The sequence below is a fragment of the Mustelus asterias genome, chromosome 28 (assembly GCF_964213995.1).
Source record: "Mustelus asterias chromosome 28, sMusAst1.hap1.1, whole genome shotgun sequence".
Lineage (NCBI taxonomy): Eukaryota > Metazoa > Chordata > Chondrichthyes > Carcharhiniformes > Triakidae > Mustelus > Mustelus asterias.
In genome coordinates this window covers 29,365,079-29,380,666 of record NC_135828.1, presented here as the reverse complement: position 1 = coordinate 29,380,666, position 15,588 = coordinate 29,365,079, and the positions used below count along the sequence as shown (strand labels likewise).

The window sequence follows — 15,588 nt, the reverse complement described above, 5'->3', positions numbered from 1 at the left end:
TCGACAATGGTTTCATGGTCATCAGTAGTTTCTTAATTCCAGATTTTTACTCAATTCAAATATCATCTGCAGTGGTGGGATTCGAACCAGGGTCCCCAGAACATTACCCTGCGTCTCTGGATTGCTAGTCCAGTGACAATACCACTACACCACTGTCTCCCCTACAATTAGTTAGCCTGTCTTGACAATTGATAAACATGCCTTGCTCACTGTATTGAGGGGTGCCTGGCTTCACGTGTTCAGCAGGGCTTGAGAGAGATTAAAAGACAGACACATAGGCAGTCAGGTTGTGCTTGTTAAAGAAAACAAAGCTGAGAGCAGGGAGCTAAAGCAAAGACTGAGAGATTAGAATGCAGACAGTTAATAAGCATTGTGTTGGTCAAGATTAAATAACCCATTGACGTGAGGAAGTGAGATATTTTCATTATTTTTTGATGGAATGAAGACAAATTGTACTGATTACAGATCAATGCTTAATTGTTGCATGTAAAATAGAGGAACTCCAACAATTGCACATCTTACCAAGTGACGACTTCTTCCATCTAAGGCACGGAGAATGAAATTGGGCTCTGCCAGTAGTGCAGAATGTGTTCAGTGAATTGCTAACTGTTTTACACCATATTGGATTTCCCTTATCAATGATTTAAATTGCAAAGAAAATCAGGCTTGGTGAAAACCAGCCTGTCCATTTAGTACAAGTGCATTTCACACTCCTGGTGAAGACCAATTTCACACATATAATATCCAATTTGAAATGTTAAGGAGGGGTTCATTGTTAAATAGCAGTGTACCCAGGAGATGTAAATAGATGTTATGCTGAGTGAGGTCAATTTACTTAGAGTCATAGAGGTTTACAGCATGGAAACAGGCCCTTCGGCCCAACTTGCCCATGCCACCCAGTTTTTACCATTAAGTTAGTCCCAATTGCCCACGTTTCGCCCATATCCCTCTGTACCCATCTTACCCATGTAACTGTCTAAATGCTTTTTAAAAGACAAAATTGTATCCATCTCTACTACTGCCTCTGGCAGCTCTTTCCAGACACTCACCACCCTGAGAGAGAAAAAGTGCCTCTCACTTTAAACCTATGCCCTCTAGTTTTAGACTCCCCTACCTTTGTTAGTCTGCTTACTGGAGGCATCTGATGCTCCGAATCACAAAGTATCCATGGCCGACTTGAATATGTTTTAATTGGATTCATCATTAACACAGGTCAAATCAGTTCTAAATAGGACACTGACGAGCAATGAATTGCAACTCATTGTCAGAGAAAGTATCAAACTAAGGTGCAAAATTTCCCTGCTCCTCAAGAATTAAAGATACTAATTTGATTCTTACAAATAAAAGTTTGTCAATTATATGAGGACAGATACGCTGATAAAAATAGGAAATGGATTTGGAAGAAAGATCTGATCTGAAAAGCTGACCAATCACTACAGTTCTGAAACCAATTTCTGTTTGGCATCTACAGAACCTGGGAACATGCACGTGAAGCTGCATCAGTCTGGCCATTAGGGTTTCAGTGGTGTAGGGTGCATGACATTTTTCATTACAAGTGCAACTTTATAGATTATTTGGATTTAAGTAAAGTGTAATTTGGGTATTGACTATTTTTTCTGTGAAAGAAATCAGTTGTGTGAGCACTCACTGTTTTCTTTAGCACAGGGATGAAATATCTGGGCTTGCATGTCACATGCAATGACAAATGCCATCAAATCATGAGGTATAATAGTAATCTAACACTGCCAATAATCTGCCAGGAAAGCAATCAGACAAGGAAGTATATACAATCAATCTTACCTCGGTTGTTGGTAAACTTTGAAAGCCCATAATAAGGGATGAGGGTAGTAAACACTTAGAAAGACAAAGGTTAGGCAGGGGTAGATGACAAATGTTTCTGAAAGGTAGACTGCACTTGATAAAATTAAGGTGCAGAGATAGAACAAATGCAGTGGTTAGATCTATAAATTTTCAGAAGGCAATTAACACGTCGCAAGAGATTGACTATGAAATTAATGATTTTTGTATTAGAGTGAGGTAAGGCTACAAAGCTGGCAGGAGGACACGAATTGAGGATAACCAGTTATTTTTTCAAACTGCCGAGATGTGAGTACCATGAACCTGGGTACAAGAGAAGTACCACTGAGGTTTGCTGCTGATACCAACTTAGACGACAAGGCAAACTGTTGTGAAGAGCACAGGTGGGTTAGCAGAAAACGGTAGATGTAGTTCAATGCGGAGAAATGCAAACTGATACATTTTCGGGAATAGTGAAAGAAAACACATGCTACACAGCAGGATCCTCAACAGGTTGCAGGAACTGACTGATGTAACACAGCAGATATGCAGATCTTTAACTGGTGAAAATTGTACATAGAAAAGGCCAAAAAAAATCCATGTTCCAATATATAAAGCAAGACCTTGGGTAGAAGGATTATGAGCAAGTCAATGGGTCCAACAAGAATTATATCAATGAGGGGTTATAAAGATGTCTCATTTTCCACCTGAAGAGAGGTTAAGGGGGAAAAATGTAATGAAAGTTAGAAAAACAATGAAAGGTCATTGAGACAAACGACAGATTGCAATCACTGGCGAGCAAATCAATTAATGAGGGAGCACAGAAGATATCAATAGGGCAAAGGGAGAAGTCAAAATAACTTGTTTCATACAGAGGGTTATCACAACATGGAGCATTTTACAAGTGGCTAATGAGGCAAAGGCTATAAAATAATTTAAAGTGAAATTGGATCAGCATTTTAGCAGGAAGAAAATGAAACGACATTGGTAAGCACAAGGAAATGTGATTAAGGTAGATAGCTCGTTTGACCTGCTAGTACTAGCATAGATGTTCTACAATGTTACACACAAACACACGCACTCGCAAACACTGAATTATGTTCCAGCTGAACTTGAGAAACATTTTGGTATACAGCTTTCTCCCTCCCAGTGTAGTAAAGCATTAGAGAATCAAACCAGTTTATAGTTGGAATTGCACAGACTACTTTTATTTTGAAATAAAACAAGTATGCACACTCAAATGAAGTTTAATCATGAGCCAATGCTGGGACACGAGTTTCTTCCCATTCGAATGAAATAGTCTCAAAAAGATTTGATCACAATTCCAAACACTCACTCTTGCACATGCAACCATCTAAAGTGCCGATATAAATTAACATACAAACTGCACAATGTTTCCTGCAGGGATGCTGCTGGCTGACAGTTATACAAACATATAACTACACCTAACACTGAAGGACAGAGTCATAGAAGACTGTTTTATCTGTGGATGAAGGAAAGGCAAGTTACAAGATCTGAAAGACAATTCTGAAGGCAAGCTGACTGCGGAGACACCAGTACACAGCACACAAACATGAACAGAAGCCCAATATTTTGGGGTCATTTCATGAAGCAAATGTGGTGTACTCCATGGTTACCGAGCCTCATTTATTCCTCTTCCCAAGAAAAAGGCTGAAATGTCATACAATAATCATAAATAAAATAGGTTTGTAGTATGGGAAGTAGCTTGTAAATGTGTGTGCTAACACAATATTTGGTATGTGGGGTCATGGTCAACATGTGCGTCTTGACTGCTTAGCTGATGGCACCAAGGGTTGTAGGTGACACGGTTTAAAATATTTAACTGTCTGAAATCAGAACCTACAGGACAGCTCTGCTAAAATAGTCATCTTCTTTGAAAATACCAATATTCCAGATCTGAAAAGGTTCTAGGCAAAAGCCAGGAAAAATAAAAATTAATTTAAGAAAACATGGCCAATATTAGCTTTCATATCTAAACCTTGGTTAGCGTGCATACAAATTACCCAGGCTACATGTAACATTATACTTGGATCAGCCACCGAGACAGGAGCTAAAAAGCATCACAAATTCCCAACATGCATTATGTGCAGAGCTAGTGAAACAGCGAGACGTGCCCCAATCCACCTGAGGCACATGAAGAGGCAATGCATCATTACCACTTTGTAGGGTCTGTCGTCCTCCTGCCAACACGCCACTTGGTAGCATTCCAGTGGGAGTTAATCCCTTCAGTGTCAGCACACTCTCACTCTCCTCTCTGGAAAACATTTGAGAATGGATTCAGAACTGCATAAGGGAAATAAAATTCCTACGTAATGTAAATGGAGCACGTTCTGTCACTTGGCGAGAGACTATTTAAATTCCAACCCCCACTGTTTTTGAGGATTCCGGCCCATGTTGGGTCAAATTTCCATCCATGCGGCCAGTTTTTGTCCGAGTGTCATTCGGCTATCCGGTCAAGTTCAACTAACTCAGCAGATGTGCGTACTTTTATTGAGGGTGGGGAGGGAGAAATCTGAAGTGGGGGTGTCAATCAGGGGGCCAAGGCCAGGTTGATTGCTCCCTTCCTTGTCAGGGTTGCACTAAGATCAATTGTAGGGTCATCACCGAGATCAGCTACCTCACGACAGCATTGATTTAGGAACATCCCAATCAATATGCATGGTAGCACAGTGGTTAGCACTGCTGCTTCACAGCTCCAGGGAATTGGGTTCGATTCCCGGCTTGGGTCACTGTCTGTGTGGAGTTTGCACATTCTCCTCGTGTCTGCGTGGGTTTCCTCCGGGTGCTCTGGTTTCCTCCCACAGTCCAAAGATGTGCGGGTTAGGTTGATTGGCCATGCTAAAAATTGCCCCATTAGTGTCCTGGGATGCGTAGATTAGAAGGATTAGCAGGTAAAATATGTAGGGATATGGGGGTAGGGCCTGGGTGGGATTGTGGTCGGTGCAGACTTGATGGGCCGAATGACCTCTTTCTGTACTGTAGGGTTTCTATGATTTCTATGAATATCATTCAATATCAGACCTTGCAGGCTAATTGATCGTTCAGCCATGATGGGAGCATGGAGCCATTTTCACTTTGTCAATCCATGCTTTTATTTTGATTTATAATCTGGATTAGCAAATTGGAACCACTGTCAAGTTGAGGCACTGAGCCACATAAATAGATATTAAGACAGTGATACGATGGTCAGCTTGCTCAGAGAGATTTAAACGAGCACCTCAAAAGGAGGGAAGTCCAATAAGATTATTAAATAAAAAACCCACATCGCAACCCTCACCTGAGGACTGAGAATACTCTGGCCATTTTGCCAATCGCTCGAATCTTGTTCCGAATTATCTCCTTCCGAGCTGCAGCTGTACCTATTTAAAAAACAGACAATGCTGAAAGCTCAGTCACTTGGTAGCAATTTTTCTATATCACGTTCGCTCACTTACATATGACTCTGCGATCTGTTCCCCTTTCATAGAATTAACGATTCAGATCCCATTCAGAGAAAGCTAATTTGCCAATGGAATAACTGCCTCCATCAAAGAAGGGTCATTGCTGCAGCCAGGCTTGGGACAAACTCGAGCACTGAAGCTAGGAATTGAAAGGTGGGTGGAAGAGTGTTTTGTAACATGTTGTAGAAATCCTTGGCTGGGTGAAGTGAACTAGTCAGCCTCCATTAACAAAAACCAATGCATTGCAAATCAATCAACTCTCACCAAGCTACCACACAGTTTCATAAGACCATAAGACATAGGAGCAGAATTAGGCCACTCAGTCCATCGAGTCTGCTCCACCATTCAATCACGGCTGATATTTTTCTCATTCCCATTCTCCAGCCTTTTCCCCATCACCCCTGATCCTCTTATCAATCAAGAACCTATCTATCTCTGTGTTAAAGACATTCAATGATCTGGCCTCCACAGCCTTCTGCAGCAAAGAGTTCCACAGATTCACCACTCTCTGGCTGAAGAAATTCCTCCTCATCTGTGTTTTAAAGGATTGTCCCTTTAGCCTGAGGTTGTGCCCTCTGGTTCTAGTTTTTCCTGCTAGTGGAAACATCCTCTCCACGTCCACTCTATCCAGGCCTCAAAGTACCCTGTAAATTTCAATAATTCCCCCCTTCATCCTTCTAAGCTCCATCGAGTACAGACCCAGAGTCCTCAACCGTTCCTCATACGACAAGCATGAAGACATTTCAGGGATCATTCTTGTGAACCTCCTCTGGATTCTTTCGAAGCACAGAAGAACATGAGAACTAGGAGCAGGAGTTCCTAGCTCCCTGAGCCTGCTCAGCCATTCAATACAATCATGGCTGGTCTCACCTCCACCTCCCTGTCCTAACCCCATAACTCTTCATCCCTCTACTAATTAGAAACCTATTATCTCCTCCTTAAATTTGTTTCGTGTTCCGGCATCCACCGCATTCTGGGGTAGAGAATTCCACAGGTTCACAGGCCTTTTTGAGTGAAGTAATTCCTCCTCATTTGTGTTTTAAATCCGTCATCCCTTCATTTAAAATCATGGTCTTTCATTCTAGAATGTCCAACAACAGGAAACATCCTCTCTACATCTACCCTTCAATCTCAGCGATGAAGGAATTATGTTTGACACAGAGGCACCACTGCAAATATCAAAATCAGTGCTCCTGATACATAGATATATCACATGTTCTCAGAACTCATACAACTGAATACTCATTGATAAATGGATTAAGCCACATACCAATTAAATAAAAAGCTTTTACCGTCAAATGCATCCTCTCCCTCAGACATGAGCTCATCATCAGAGCAGATATTGAGGACGTTAACCAGCATCTCTGTCACTGTACAACAGAAATAATTTTGTTTAATTTAAGATTACCTTTCATCCATGTCACATGTTTCAATTTTTACTTTGCTAATATTTTAAATTTACCTTTAGCAAAATGAGTGTTCAATAGCTATACCTTTTTCTCCGACAAACGGCAGCGACCATGTAAAGACATCCATGAAGTTAGGCAGCCAGTAGGGATGAGGGGAACAGTTGAACTGTCGAATATTCATCACATTGTTTTCATACTTCAATACAGCAGCTGAAATTAAAAACAATCTTTCAATGATCTCTCTACCTATGTAAAATATATTCACAATATATATTAATGATTTGGATGAGGGAACAAAATGTAACATCTCAAAGTTTGCAGATGATACCAAGTTGGATGGGAGGGCGAGCTGTGACGAGGGTGCAGAGATTCTTCTGAATGATCTAGACAGGTTGGGTGAGTAGGCAAATCAATCATAGAATCCCTACAGTGCAGAAGGAGGCCAGTTGGTCCATTGATCTGCATCAACCAAAATCCCACCCAGAACTTATTCCCATAACTCCACATATTTACCCTGCTAATCTCCCTGACACTAGGGTCAGTTTAGCATGACCAATTAACCTAACCCACACATCTTTGGACCAGCAAATCAACGGCAGATGCAGTATAATTTGGATAAATGCGAGGTTATTCACTTTGGAAGCAAAAACAAGGTGGTAGATTACTATCTGAATGGTTGTAAATTGGGAGACAGGAGTGTGCAGTGGGACCTGGGTGCCCTTGTGCACCAGTCACTGAAGGTAAGCATGCAGGTGCAGCAGGCTGTAAAGAAGGCAAATGATATGTTGGCCTTCATTGTGAGGGGTTACAAGTACAGGAGCAGGGATGTGTTGTTGCAATTATACAGGGTCTTGATGAGGCCACACCCAGAGTATTGTGTGCAGTTTTGGTCTCCTTTTTTGAGGAAAAATGTTCTTGCTCTCGAGGGAGTGCAGCGAAGATTTATCAGGCTGATTTTGGGGATGGCGGGACTGACGTATGAGGAAAGATTGACTAGGTTAGGATTGTTTTCGCTGGAGGTCAGACGAATGAGGGGGAATCTCATAGAGACTTATAAAATTCTAACAGGACTAGACAGGGTAGATGCAGGGAGGATGTTCCCGATGGTGGGGGAGTCCAGAACCAGGGGTCACAGTCTGAGGATTCAAGGTAGGCCATTTAGGACGGAGGTGAGGAGACATTTCTTCACCCAGAGAGTGGTGAGCCTGTGGAATTCATTACCACAGGAAGTAGTTGATGCCAAAACATTGAATGTATTCAAGAGGTGGCTAGATATAGCACTTGGGGTGAATGGGATCGAACGTTATGGTGAAAAAGCAGGATTAGGCTATTGAGTTGATGATCAGCCATGATCGTAATGAATGGCGGAGCAGGCTCAGAAGGGTCAAATGGCCTCCTCCTGCTCCTATCTTCTATGTTTCTATGACGCAGTGAGTACAGCACTGTAAAATAGGGAGAGGCATTTCAAAGACAGAAGAACAACTTTATTTTGGACTGTTTTTAATAACATGTTGAATTTACTTTGAGAGCTGAGTTGGTAAGTGCACTGTGAAAGGTAAAACAGAGGTACACTGGCTAAATATTCCCCGGGTGGTTGTCCAATTAGCTCTATTCATGGCAATGGTCAAATGCTACTATAATTGTCCTCAATACTCAAAGGCATGGAAATACACATTAGCCAAGATTCTCGATGCTGATCGCTATCCAATAACCCTCTACAGTAACAATTCATGAGCTCATGTGAGAGTGAGCACTGTCAATCATAATGAGGTCCCCCTGCAATCAAATATTCTAGTGACAGGTTCTGGGTGTGAAGACGACAATGATCTGGGAGCACCCAATAACGGCAATGAGTGTCTCTCTGTCAGTACTGGCTAAAAGGAAAGACTTTTTTTCGAAAAAAGGTGAAAACCAATGAAATAAGGTTGAAATGGGCTGCATGGTGGCTAGCACTGCTGACTCACAATGCCAGGGACCCGGGTTCGATTGGGTCACTGTCTGTGCGAGTCTGCACGTTCTCCCCGTGTCTGTGGGGGTTTTCTTCCGGGCGTTGCAGTTTCCTCCCACAGTCTGAAAGACGCGCTGCTAAGGTGCATTGGTCATGCTAAATTCTCCCTCAGTGTACCCGAACAGATGCCGGAGTGTAGCGACTAGAGGATTTTCACAGTAACTTCATTGCAGTGTTAATGTAAACCTACTTGTGACACTAATAAATAAATATTAAAGAACTTACCTTTATTATTGTAGACATCTAGATAGTTTGGTGCAGAAAATATTGTGATTAATGAGGGGAACCCAGTGGTTTGGCTTTTTCTGTACATTCTGTAGCTGTAGAAACAAAAATATTGAAAGCAATCATATTTAGTCACAATAAATTTAAAACAATGAAACTAGCCTTATAATTATTATAAAGTTACCATTACTGGTTGACCGAAGAAAAATAATTTGCATTTACGCAGCACATTTCAAAACCACAAAACATCCTTGAGCACTTTAAAGCAACGAAGTGCTTTTAAAATGTTACTTCATAGGGAATCTCGACAGCCTAATTACAAATACCCAACTCCGGCAAACAGCAAGATGACAAATAACTATTAACATGTTGATCAGGGCACCAGAGGGAAGTCTCCAGTGTTTAGGCATCTTTTATTTAATGGGGAAAGGAAAATGAGACCTTAGTTTAACATTACAGCCAAATGAAGATACCTCTTAACAATACAGTGTGCCAGCATTAGCCTGGATCATGCGCTTGGATCTGGCCTGAGATAACCGACAATAATGGCAACAGTCCCCCTGTAGGAGGTCAGATACCAGTAACCGAGCAGAGTCTGATGGGAAAGGTTCCATATGAAATTAGCCTGTGCAGCCTAACAACTGCAAAAATGGACAAGGTCTTCTAAGAAGGTGGATGCAAGAAATGGAAATTAAACAGACACACTGGATTGAATATTCCAGCAACATTGGGATGACATGACACTTCTGAACCTGCATATGTGTCGCCTGGATGCCTGCCTGCACCATATTCTGGGCCACCTAATTGGCGCGTCTGCGCTTGCTACCCATTCATTGATGGCAGGATGGGAATATTTCTGAGGTGGAAGATCCAGAGGATCTGTAGTACAGATCAAAGAGCAGCAACAGAGAGAGAAGTGACCACCATGGAGGTAGGCAGGGGAGTGCAATGGCACCTCGAGATGGAGATGCTTTTTGAACAGCTCAGCAAATTTAAAAATAGTATCCATCATGAAGGAGTGGGAGCCCCCCCCCCCACAGGATTGCTTGGTTGTGGCTATAGCTCTCTGATGCCCATGGGAGTCGTAGAGAGTGTGCAGCCACTAGGAGGCTGTCTTCAGGAATCTGCCAGGATTTAGCCTCAGCAGGGAGCCTATCCAACCGGAAGATCCTGGAGGCCTGAGTAATTTATCACCAAGTCTGTCACTAGCAGATGGGTAACCAGTGCAGGTTTGACTCCACATCTGGCAAAACCACTTGGAAGTGGAAAGGTGCCAGGACAGTGACCAGTGTGCTATTGCTTGCAGCCTGCCTGAGAAGGACTCGGAAAATTCAGCCCATTAGAGCAGGATCGCCCAACCTCGACACATTTGCAGCACATTTAAAGCCCATGAAGCTCAATCCGATTTATCCTTGTATTAAACGGTGTGCCCTGTTTGAAGTTTGTGGGTGCAGAGTTTGAAAAGAGCTGTTTTCAACACAATCTCGAGTAATACGTGAAGGAACTCTGCCGCCTCTTTGGTGATTGCACCCTCAACTCAGATTCATGGGAAGATATATTTATTGCTGATTGATGGCCTGAGGTAACGTGGTGTCTACTAATGTGTGCACTGCAGCAATCTGAAAAATCCAACTTGGCTAACTTGTGACAGAGCAGGGTCCAAACTATTGGTCCGTTGGGGCTCAACTATTCCCAGAACAAACCCACTGAGCTGTCAAGTAAGGTTTATGCTTTTAATTTCCATTTCTGCATGCTTATTTTGTGATTCTAAGTCTGACAATTTGAATGAAAATCTCATTCCACGGTTAATACTGATCTGTTGCCTTATGGCGTAGAGTTAATTTGCTTTGCGTAACATGATTGCGAATGCTACGTAATTACAGGTATGATGGAGTCCAAGATTGCACATGCCAAAGAACTGCGCATTATTATAGGTTCCGGTTTCCTATAGAAAGGTGGCTGAGTAACATGTACGGCATCGCTGTCTCAAGAAAGCAGCCAGCATAATCATGGACCCCAATCATCCCAGACATTCTCTCTTCCACCTTCTTGTCGGAAAAAGGTACAAAAGTCTGAGATCACGTACCAACCGACTCAAGAACAGCTTCTTCCCTGCTGCTCAGACTTTTGAATAAGCTGACCTTTCTATAACTGTAGCACCATATTCTGCACCCTCTCCTTTCCTTCTCCCCATGCACTATACGAACGGTATGCTTTTCCTATATAGCACCCAAGAAACAGTATTTTTCACTGTATACCAATGCACGTGACAATAATAAATCAAAGTCCAAAGATGTGTGGGCTAGGTTGATTGGCCATGATAAAATTGCCCCTTAATGTCCTGGGATGTGTGGATTAGCAGGTGGGATATCGGGGTAGGGCCTGGGTGGGATTGTGGTCGGTGCAGACTCGATGGGCCGAATGGCCTCTTCCTGTACTGTAGGGTTTCTATGATTCTATGAAATCAAAACATGCCATCAAAATATTATTGAAAATAAACTGCAAATGAAAGGCAGGATACTTTGCTTTATCAGTTGAGTGATAAGCAAAATTCAGCATTTATAATATATTTGATTATTGAGCTGCGTTAGAGATTCCGATACACCCAACTCCAGGAGATTTACATTACATCACTGTCTGCAAATATATCAGAACCCCCCTCAAATTGGTTGAGTGATTCATTTTCCCTACTTCAAAGTGTTACCAAATCAGATTACTAACTGGATCCAAGGGCTTGTTACTGCTTTTGCAGCATGTTTGTAGAAATCGATTATTTCAGGAGAGAATTTCTTCATAATGCTTTACCATATTTATTCTCCAGTGCCCATTAATACTACTGTAATAAAATTAATTGCATTAGCTCAGACAAGGCTAAAATTCCACCTTGCTCAATACTGAAAGATTATTAAAAAGGAACAGTTTATTGATCAAATTAAACAACACAAGCAAATGGCTAAACTTCACAAACACTAATAAAAACATGCTTTACAGATCGCGTTTTCACAGAAGCGCTCCTGCCCCATCACCACTTCTAGCCAAGAAACTTTGGAAACCCAAAGCTTAAATACTGTTTATATTATCCCCTGGGTTTCTGAAGCTCTTTGAAGTTACAGGGGAGAAGTGAGAGGGCCTGTATGCAGCACCGTGCAAAGTATTAAATCCCGAGGATCAATTTCTGATGACAGCCCATATCAGATAAACTCCTGCTCTGGAGCGCTGTAACAGCCAGTGGAGCATAGCCAAGAATAAACAGAAAAGCAGCGATCATGGTTACCCTGCTCCCCCTCGGCGATACCAAAGGACCACTGACTTGAGCTTGAGTGACATCTGTAATAATAATTCACTGTGGCAATTTCTGACGGCATTAAAAGCTCAGGGTTGTGTTGGGATAGTAAAATGTCTTCCCTCTAGCCTGAGGCGCTGGTGAACTTTAATGGATCCCGGATCCAAAGAAGCTTTTGATAGATTCGTTAGAAGGAAAAGAATTTGGGGCTTGCTGAAAGAATGACTGTCAGGCCAGACAGCCTAAAGTTTAGGAATGAAGAGAACCAAAAAGACTAACAGAAAAGAAGAAAAGGGAATTGGAAAGCATTAAAAAGCTAACAAAAATTCAGTTCAGAGATGTAGCAGCCACGGCAACTTAGTAACACAAGCTCTTGAAGGACATGTATAGGTTAACAGTTAAGCCGCACAGAGAAGATTCCTGCTGAACAAGCAATGAAAGGATTGTAAAGGGTTAGTTGAAGACATGATCCAGATGCAGTAATCATCCACCATAGCCCAGAGAAGTTAATTTGCAGAATAGGAGTTGCATATTTTTTACTAATACACAAGATTTGCACATATGACCATCAACTATACTGCTATCCAAACTCCATTAGACTATGTGTAACACAGTCCTCCAAACTAATTGCTAGATTAAGAGATGCTATATTAAACTAAACCCAGTCAAGGCTGACAGACTGAGTTGTGTTATATGGACCTAAACCCAGCTAATTGTTCTACCGGAGCAAGGCTGAGAGGAGCGATTTGAGGCCACAGTACAAAGGGTAAGGGATCGACTTTTATTACTTACCTTTTCGCGGGGTTTCCTTGTTACTAACTTTAAGGGAAAAGCGGAAGTAGTCCGGGCGTGGGGTGACCTGGGAAGAAAATTGTTTTTTTGTTAAGCGCGCGGGAGGTTTAAAAGCAGGTCACACTATTCAGCGGGCAGCGTTGTTGCGGGAAGCGGAGAGAGCAGGGACCAGAGTGAGAGCTAAAGGGCTTTGGCTCACCAGGCTTCGGCGTAAACAGGCAGAGACAGGGTTGGTACTGCTCTTCGTTCACCCAGTAATTTAAAGAAAGGGGTAATTATGAGTGGGAGGCCAATTTTTTGCTGTCGGTGTCAGATGTGGGAGTTCACGGAGTCGCCTAGCCTCCCGGAAGTCCATATCTGCGCCAGGTGCGTCGAACTGCAGCTCCTGAGAGACCGCGTTAGTGAACTGGAGCTGCAGCTCGATGACCTTAGTCTAGTCAGGGAAAATGAGAAGTTAATAGATAGAAGTTACAGGCACGACGTCACACCAGGGCCACGGGAGGAAGGCACGTGGGTCACGGTTAGGAAGGGTAAAGGTCACGTACCAGAGTGTACCCCGGTGGTTGTCCCCCTTAACAGTAAGGGATGGGTGTCAGACGGGAGAGATGAGGGGAGAGAGCAGTCAGTGATGGTATCCCGTGGTTGTCCCCCTCCAAAGTACCATTTTGGAAGGGGGGGGGGGGAGGAGAGAGAGAGAGAGAGAGAGAGAGAGAGAGAGAGAGAGAGAGAGAGGAGGGGGAGAGAGAATGACCCTCCAGGGGTAAGCCACGGTGACTAGGTCACTGGCATGGAATCGGGCTCTGTGGCTCAGAAGGGAAAGAGAGGAACCAGGAGAGCAATAGTAGTGGGGGATGAAATGGTTGGAAGCACAGACAGGCGGTTCTGTGGGCATGAACGAGACTCCAGGATGGTAGTCTGCCTCCCTGGTGCCGGGGTCCTGGATGTCTCTGAGCGGGTAGGAAGCATCCTAAAAGGGGCGGGTAACCAGATAGACGTCATTGTCCACATTGGTGCAAATGACGTAGGCAGAAAGAGCAGGGAGGTCCTGAGAGAGCAATTCAGGGAGTTGGGTAGTCGGCTAAAAAGCAGGGCCTCTAGGGTAGCGATCTCTGAACTACTCCCAGTGCCACAACTAGTGAGGCTAGGAACAGGGAGACTGCACAGCTGAACGCGTGGCTAAAGGACTAGTGCAGGAGGGAGGGTTTCGATTTCTTGGATCACTGGGAAGTCTTCAAGAGAGGATGGCACCTGTACAAGGACGGGTTGCAACTAAACTGGAGGGGCACGAATATCCTAGCTGGGAGTTTTGCGAGTGTGGTTCGGGTGGGTTTAAACTAATGTGGCAGGGGGGTGGGGATCAGAACAATAGGTCAATAAGCATAGAGGCTGGGGACGAGGTTGGGGCCAAGACAAGGCTGTCTAAGAGGAAGGACATTCTGGGAGAGGATGACCTCAGTGGGTCTGGAGGTCTGGAGTGCATCTGCTTCAATGCAAGGAGCGTCACGGGCAAGACAGACGAGCTTAGAGCCTTAATGCTTGTGCGGAACTTGGATGTGGTTGCAGTGACGGAGACTTGGTTAAAAGGACAGGACTGGCAGCTGAATATCCCGGGGCGTAAGTGTTTTGGGCGAGACAGAGGAGGGGCGAGGAGACGTGGGGGAGTAGCAATGCTGGTTAGGGAGCATATTACAGCGGTACAGAGGGTGGACAATATGGAAGGGTCAGGTAACGGGTCACTGTGGGTGGAGCTCAGAAACAGGAAGGGCGCAGTCACTATGCTGGGGGTATACTACAGGCCTCCCAACAGCCCATGGGAAGTTGAGGAACGGATATGCAAGGAGATTCTGGAAAGGTGCAGAAAAAATAGGGTTGTTGTAGTGGGAGATTTTAATTTCCCTTGCATAGACTGGAAATCGCTTAGGGCTGGGGGCTTGGACGGGGAAGAATTTATAAAATGCGTACAGGAAGGTTCTTTGGAACAATATGTTGATAGTCCAACTAGAGAGGGGGCTATACTGGACCTAGTACTGGGGAATGAGCCCGGTCAGGTCATCAAAGTTGCAGTAGGGGAACATGTGGCAAATAGTAACCACAATTCTGTAAACTTTAGGATAGTCATGGAAAAAGATGAGTGTTGTCCTATGGGTAAGGTACTGAATTGGGGGAAAGCCAACTACAGCCGGATTAGGCAGGATTTGGTGGCTGTTGATTGGGAGAGGCTGTTCGAGGGTAAATTCACATCTGGCATATGGGAGTCTTTTAAGGAGCAGTTGATAGGACTGCAGGACAGGCATGGGCCTGTAAAAAGGAAGGATAGGAAAAGTAGGATTTGAGAGCCGTGGATAACCAGTAAAATTGTGGGTCTAATCAAAAAGAAAAAAGAGGCATACATGAGGTCCAGGCAGCTAAAAACAGATGGAGCACTGGAGGAATACAGAGAAAGTAGAAAAGAACTCAAACAGGGACTTAAGGGCAAAAAGGGGTCACGAAATGTCCTTGGCAGACAGGATTAAGGAGAATCCTAAGGCATTTTATACATACGTTAGGAACAAGAGGGTTGTTAGGGAAAGAATCGGACCTCTCAGGGACAAAGGAGGGGAATTATGCTTGGAA

The 15,588-nt window shown here is 43.5% G+C and overlaps 1 protein-coding gene across 4 annotated transcripts in view; it reads right to left on the bottom strand.

Annotated features, from left to right (window-relative positions):
• Nucleotides 1–15,588, bottom strand: part of LOC144480360 (serine/threonine-protein phosphatase 2B catalytic subunit beta isoform) — a 106,809-nt gene that overhangs the window by 22,338 nt on the left and 68,883 nt on the right. For 2 of the 4 annotated variants that reach the window (XM_078199781.1, XM_078199780.1), the window contains exons 8-12: nucleotides 8,901–8,995; nucleotides 6,752–6,877; nucleotides 6,551–6,628; nucleotides 5,096–5,177; nucleotides 3,975–4,072 (exon numbers count right to left, since the gene is read on the bottom strand). In XM_078199781.1, coding sequence (XP_078055907.1) covers nucleotides 3,975–4,072; nucleotides 5,096–5,177; nucleotides 6,551–6,628; nucleotides 6,752–6,877; nucleotides 8,901–8,995 — 479 coding nt within the window. Of the gene's footprint in view, nucleotides 1–1,582; nucleotides 3,281–3,942; nucleotides 4,073–5,095; nucleotides 5,178–6,550; nucleotides 6,629–6,751; nucleotides 6,878–8,900; nucleotides 8,996–15,588 lie in introns of those variants that run through there. The other 2 variants (XM_078199783.1, XM_078199782.1) reach the window with 2 other exon arrangements.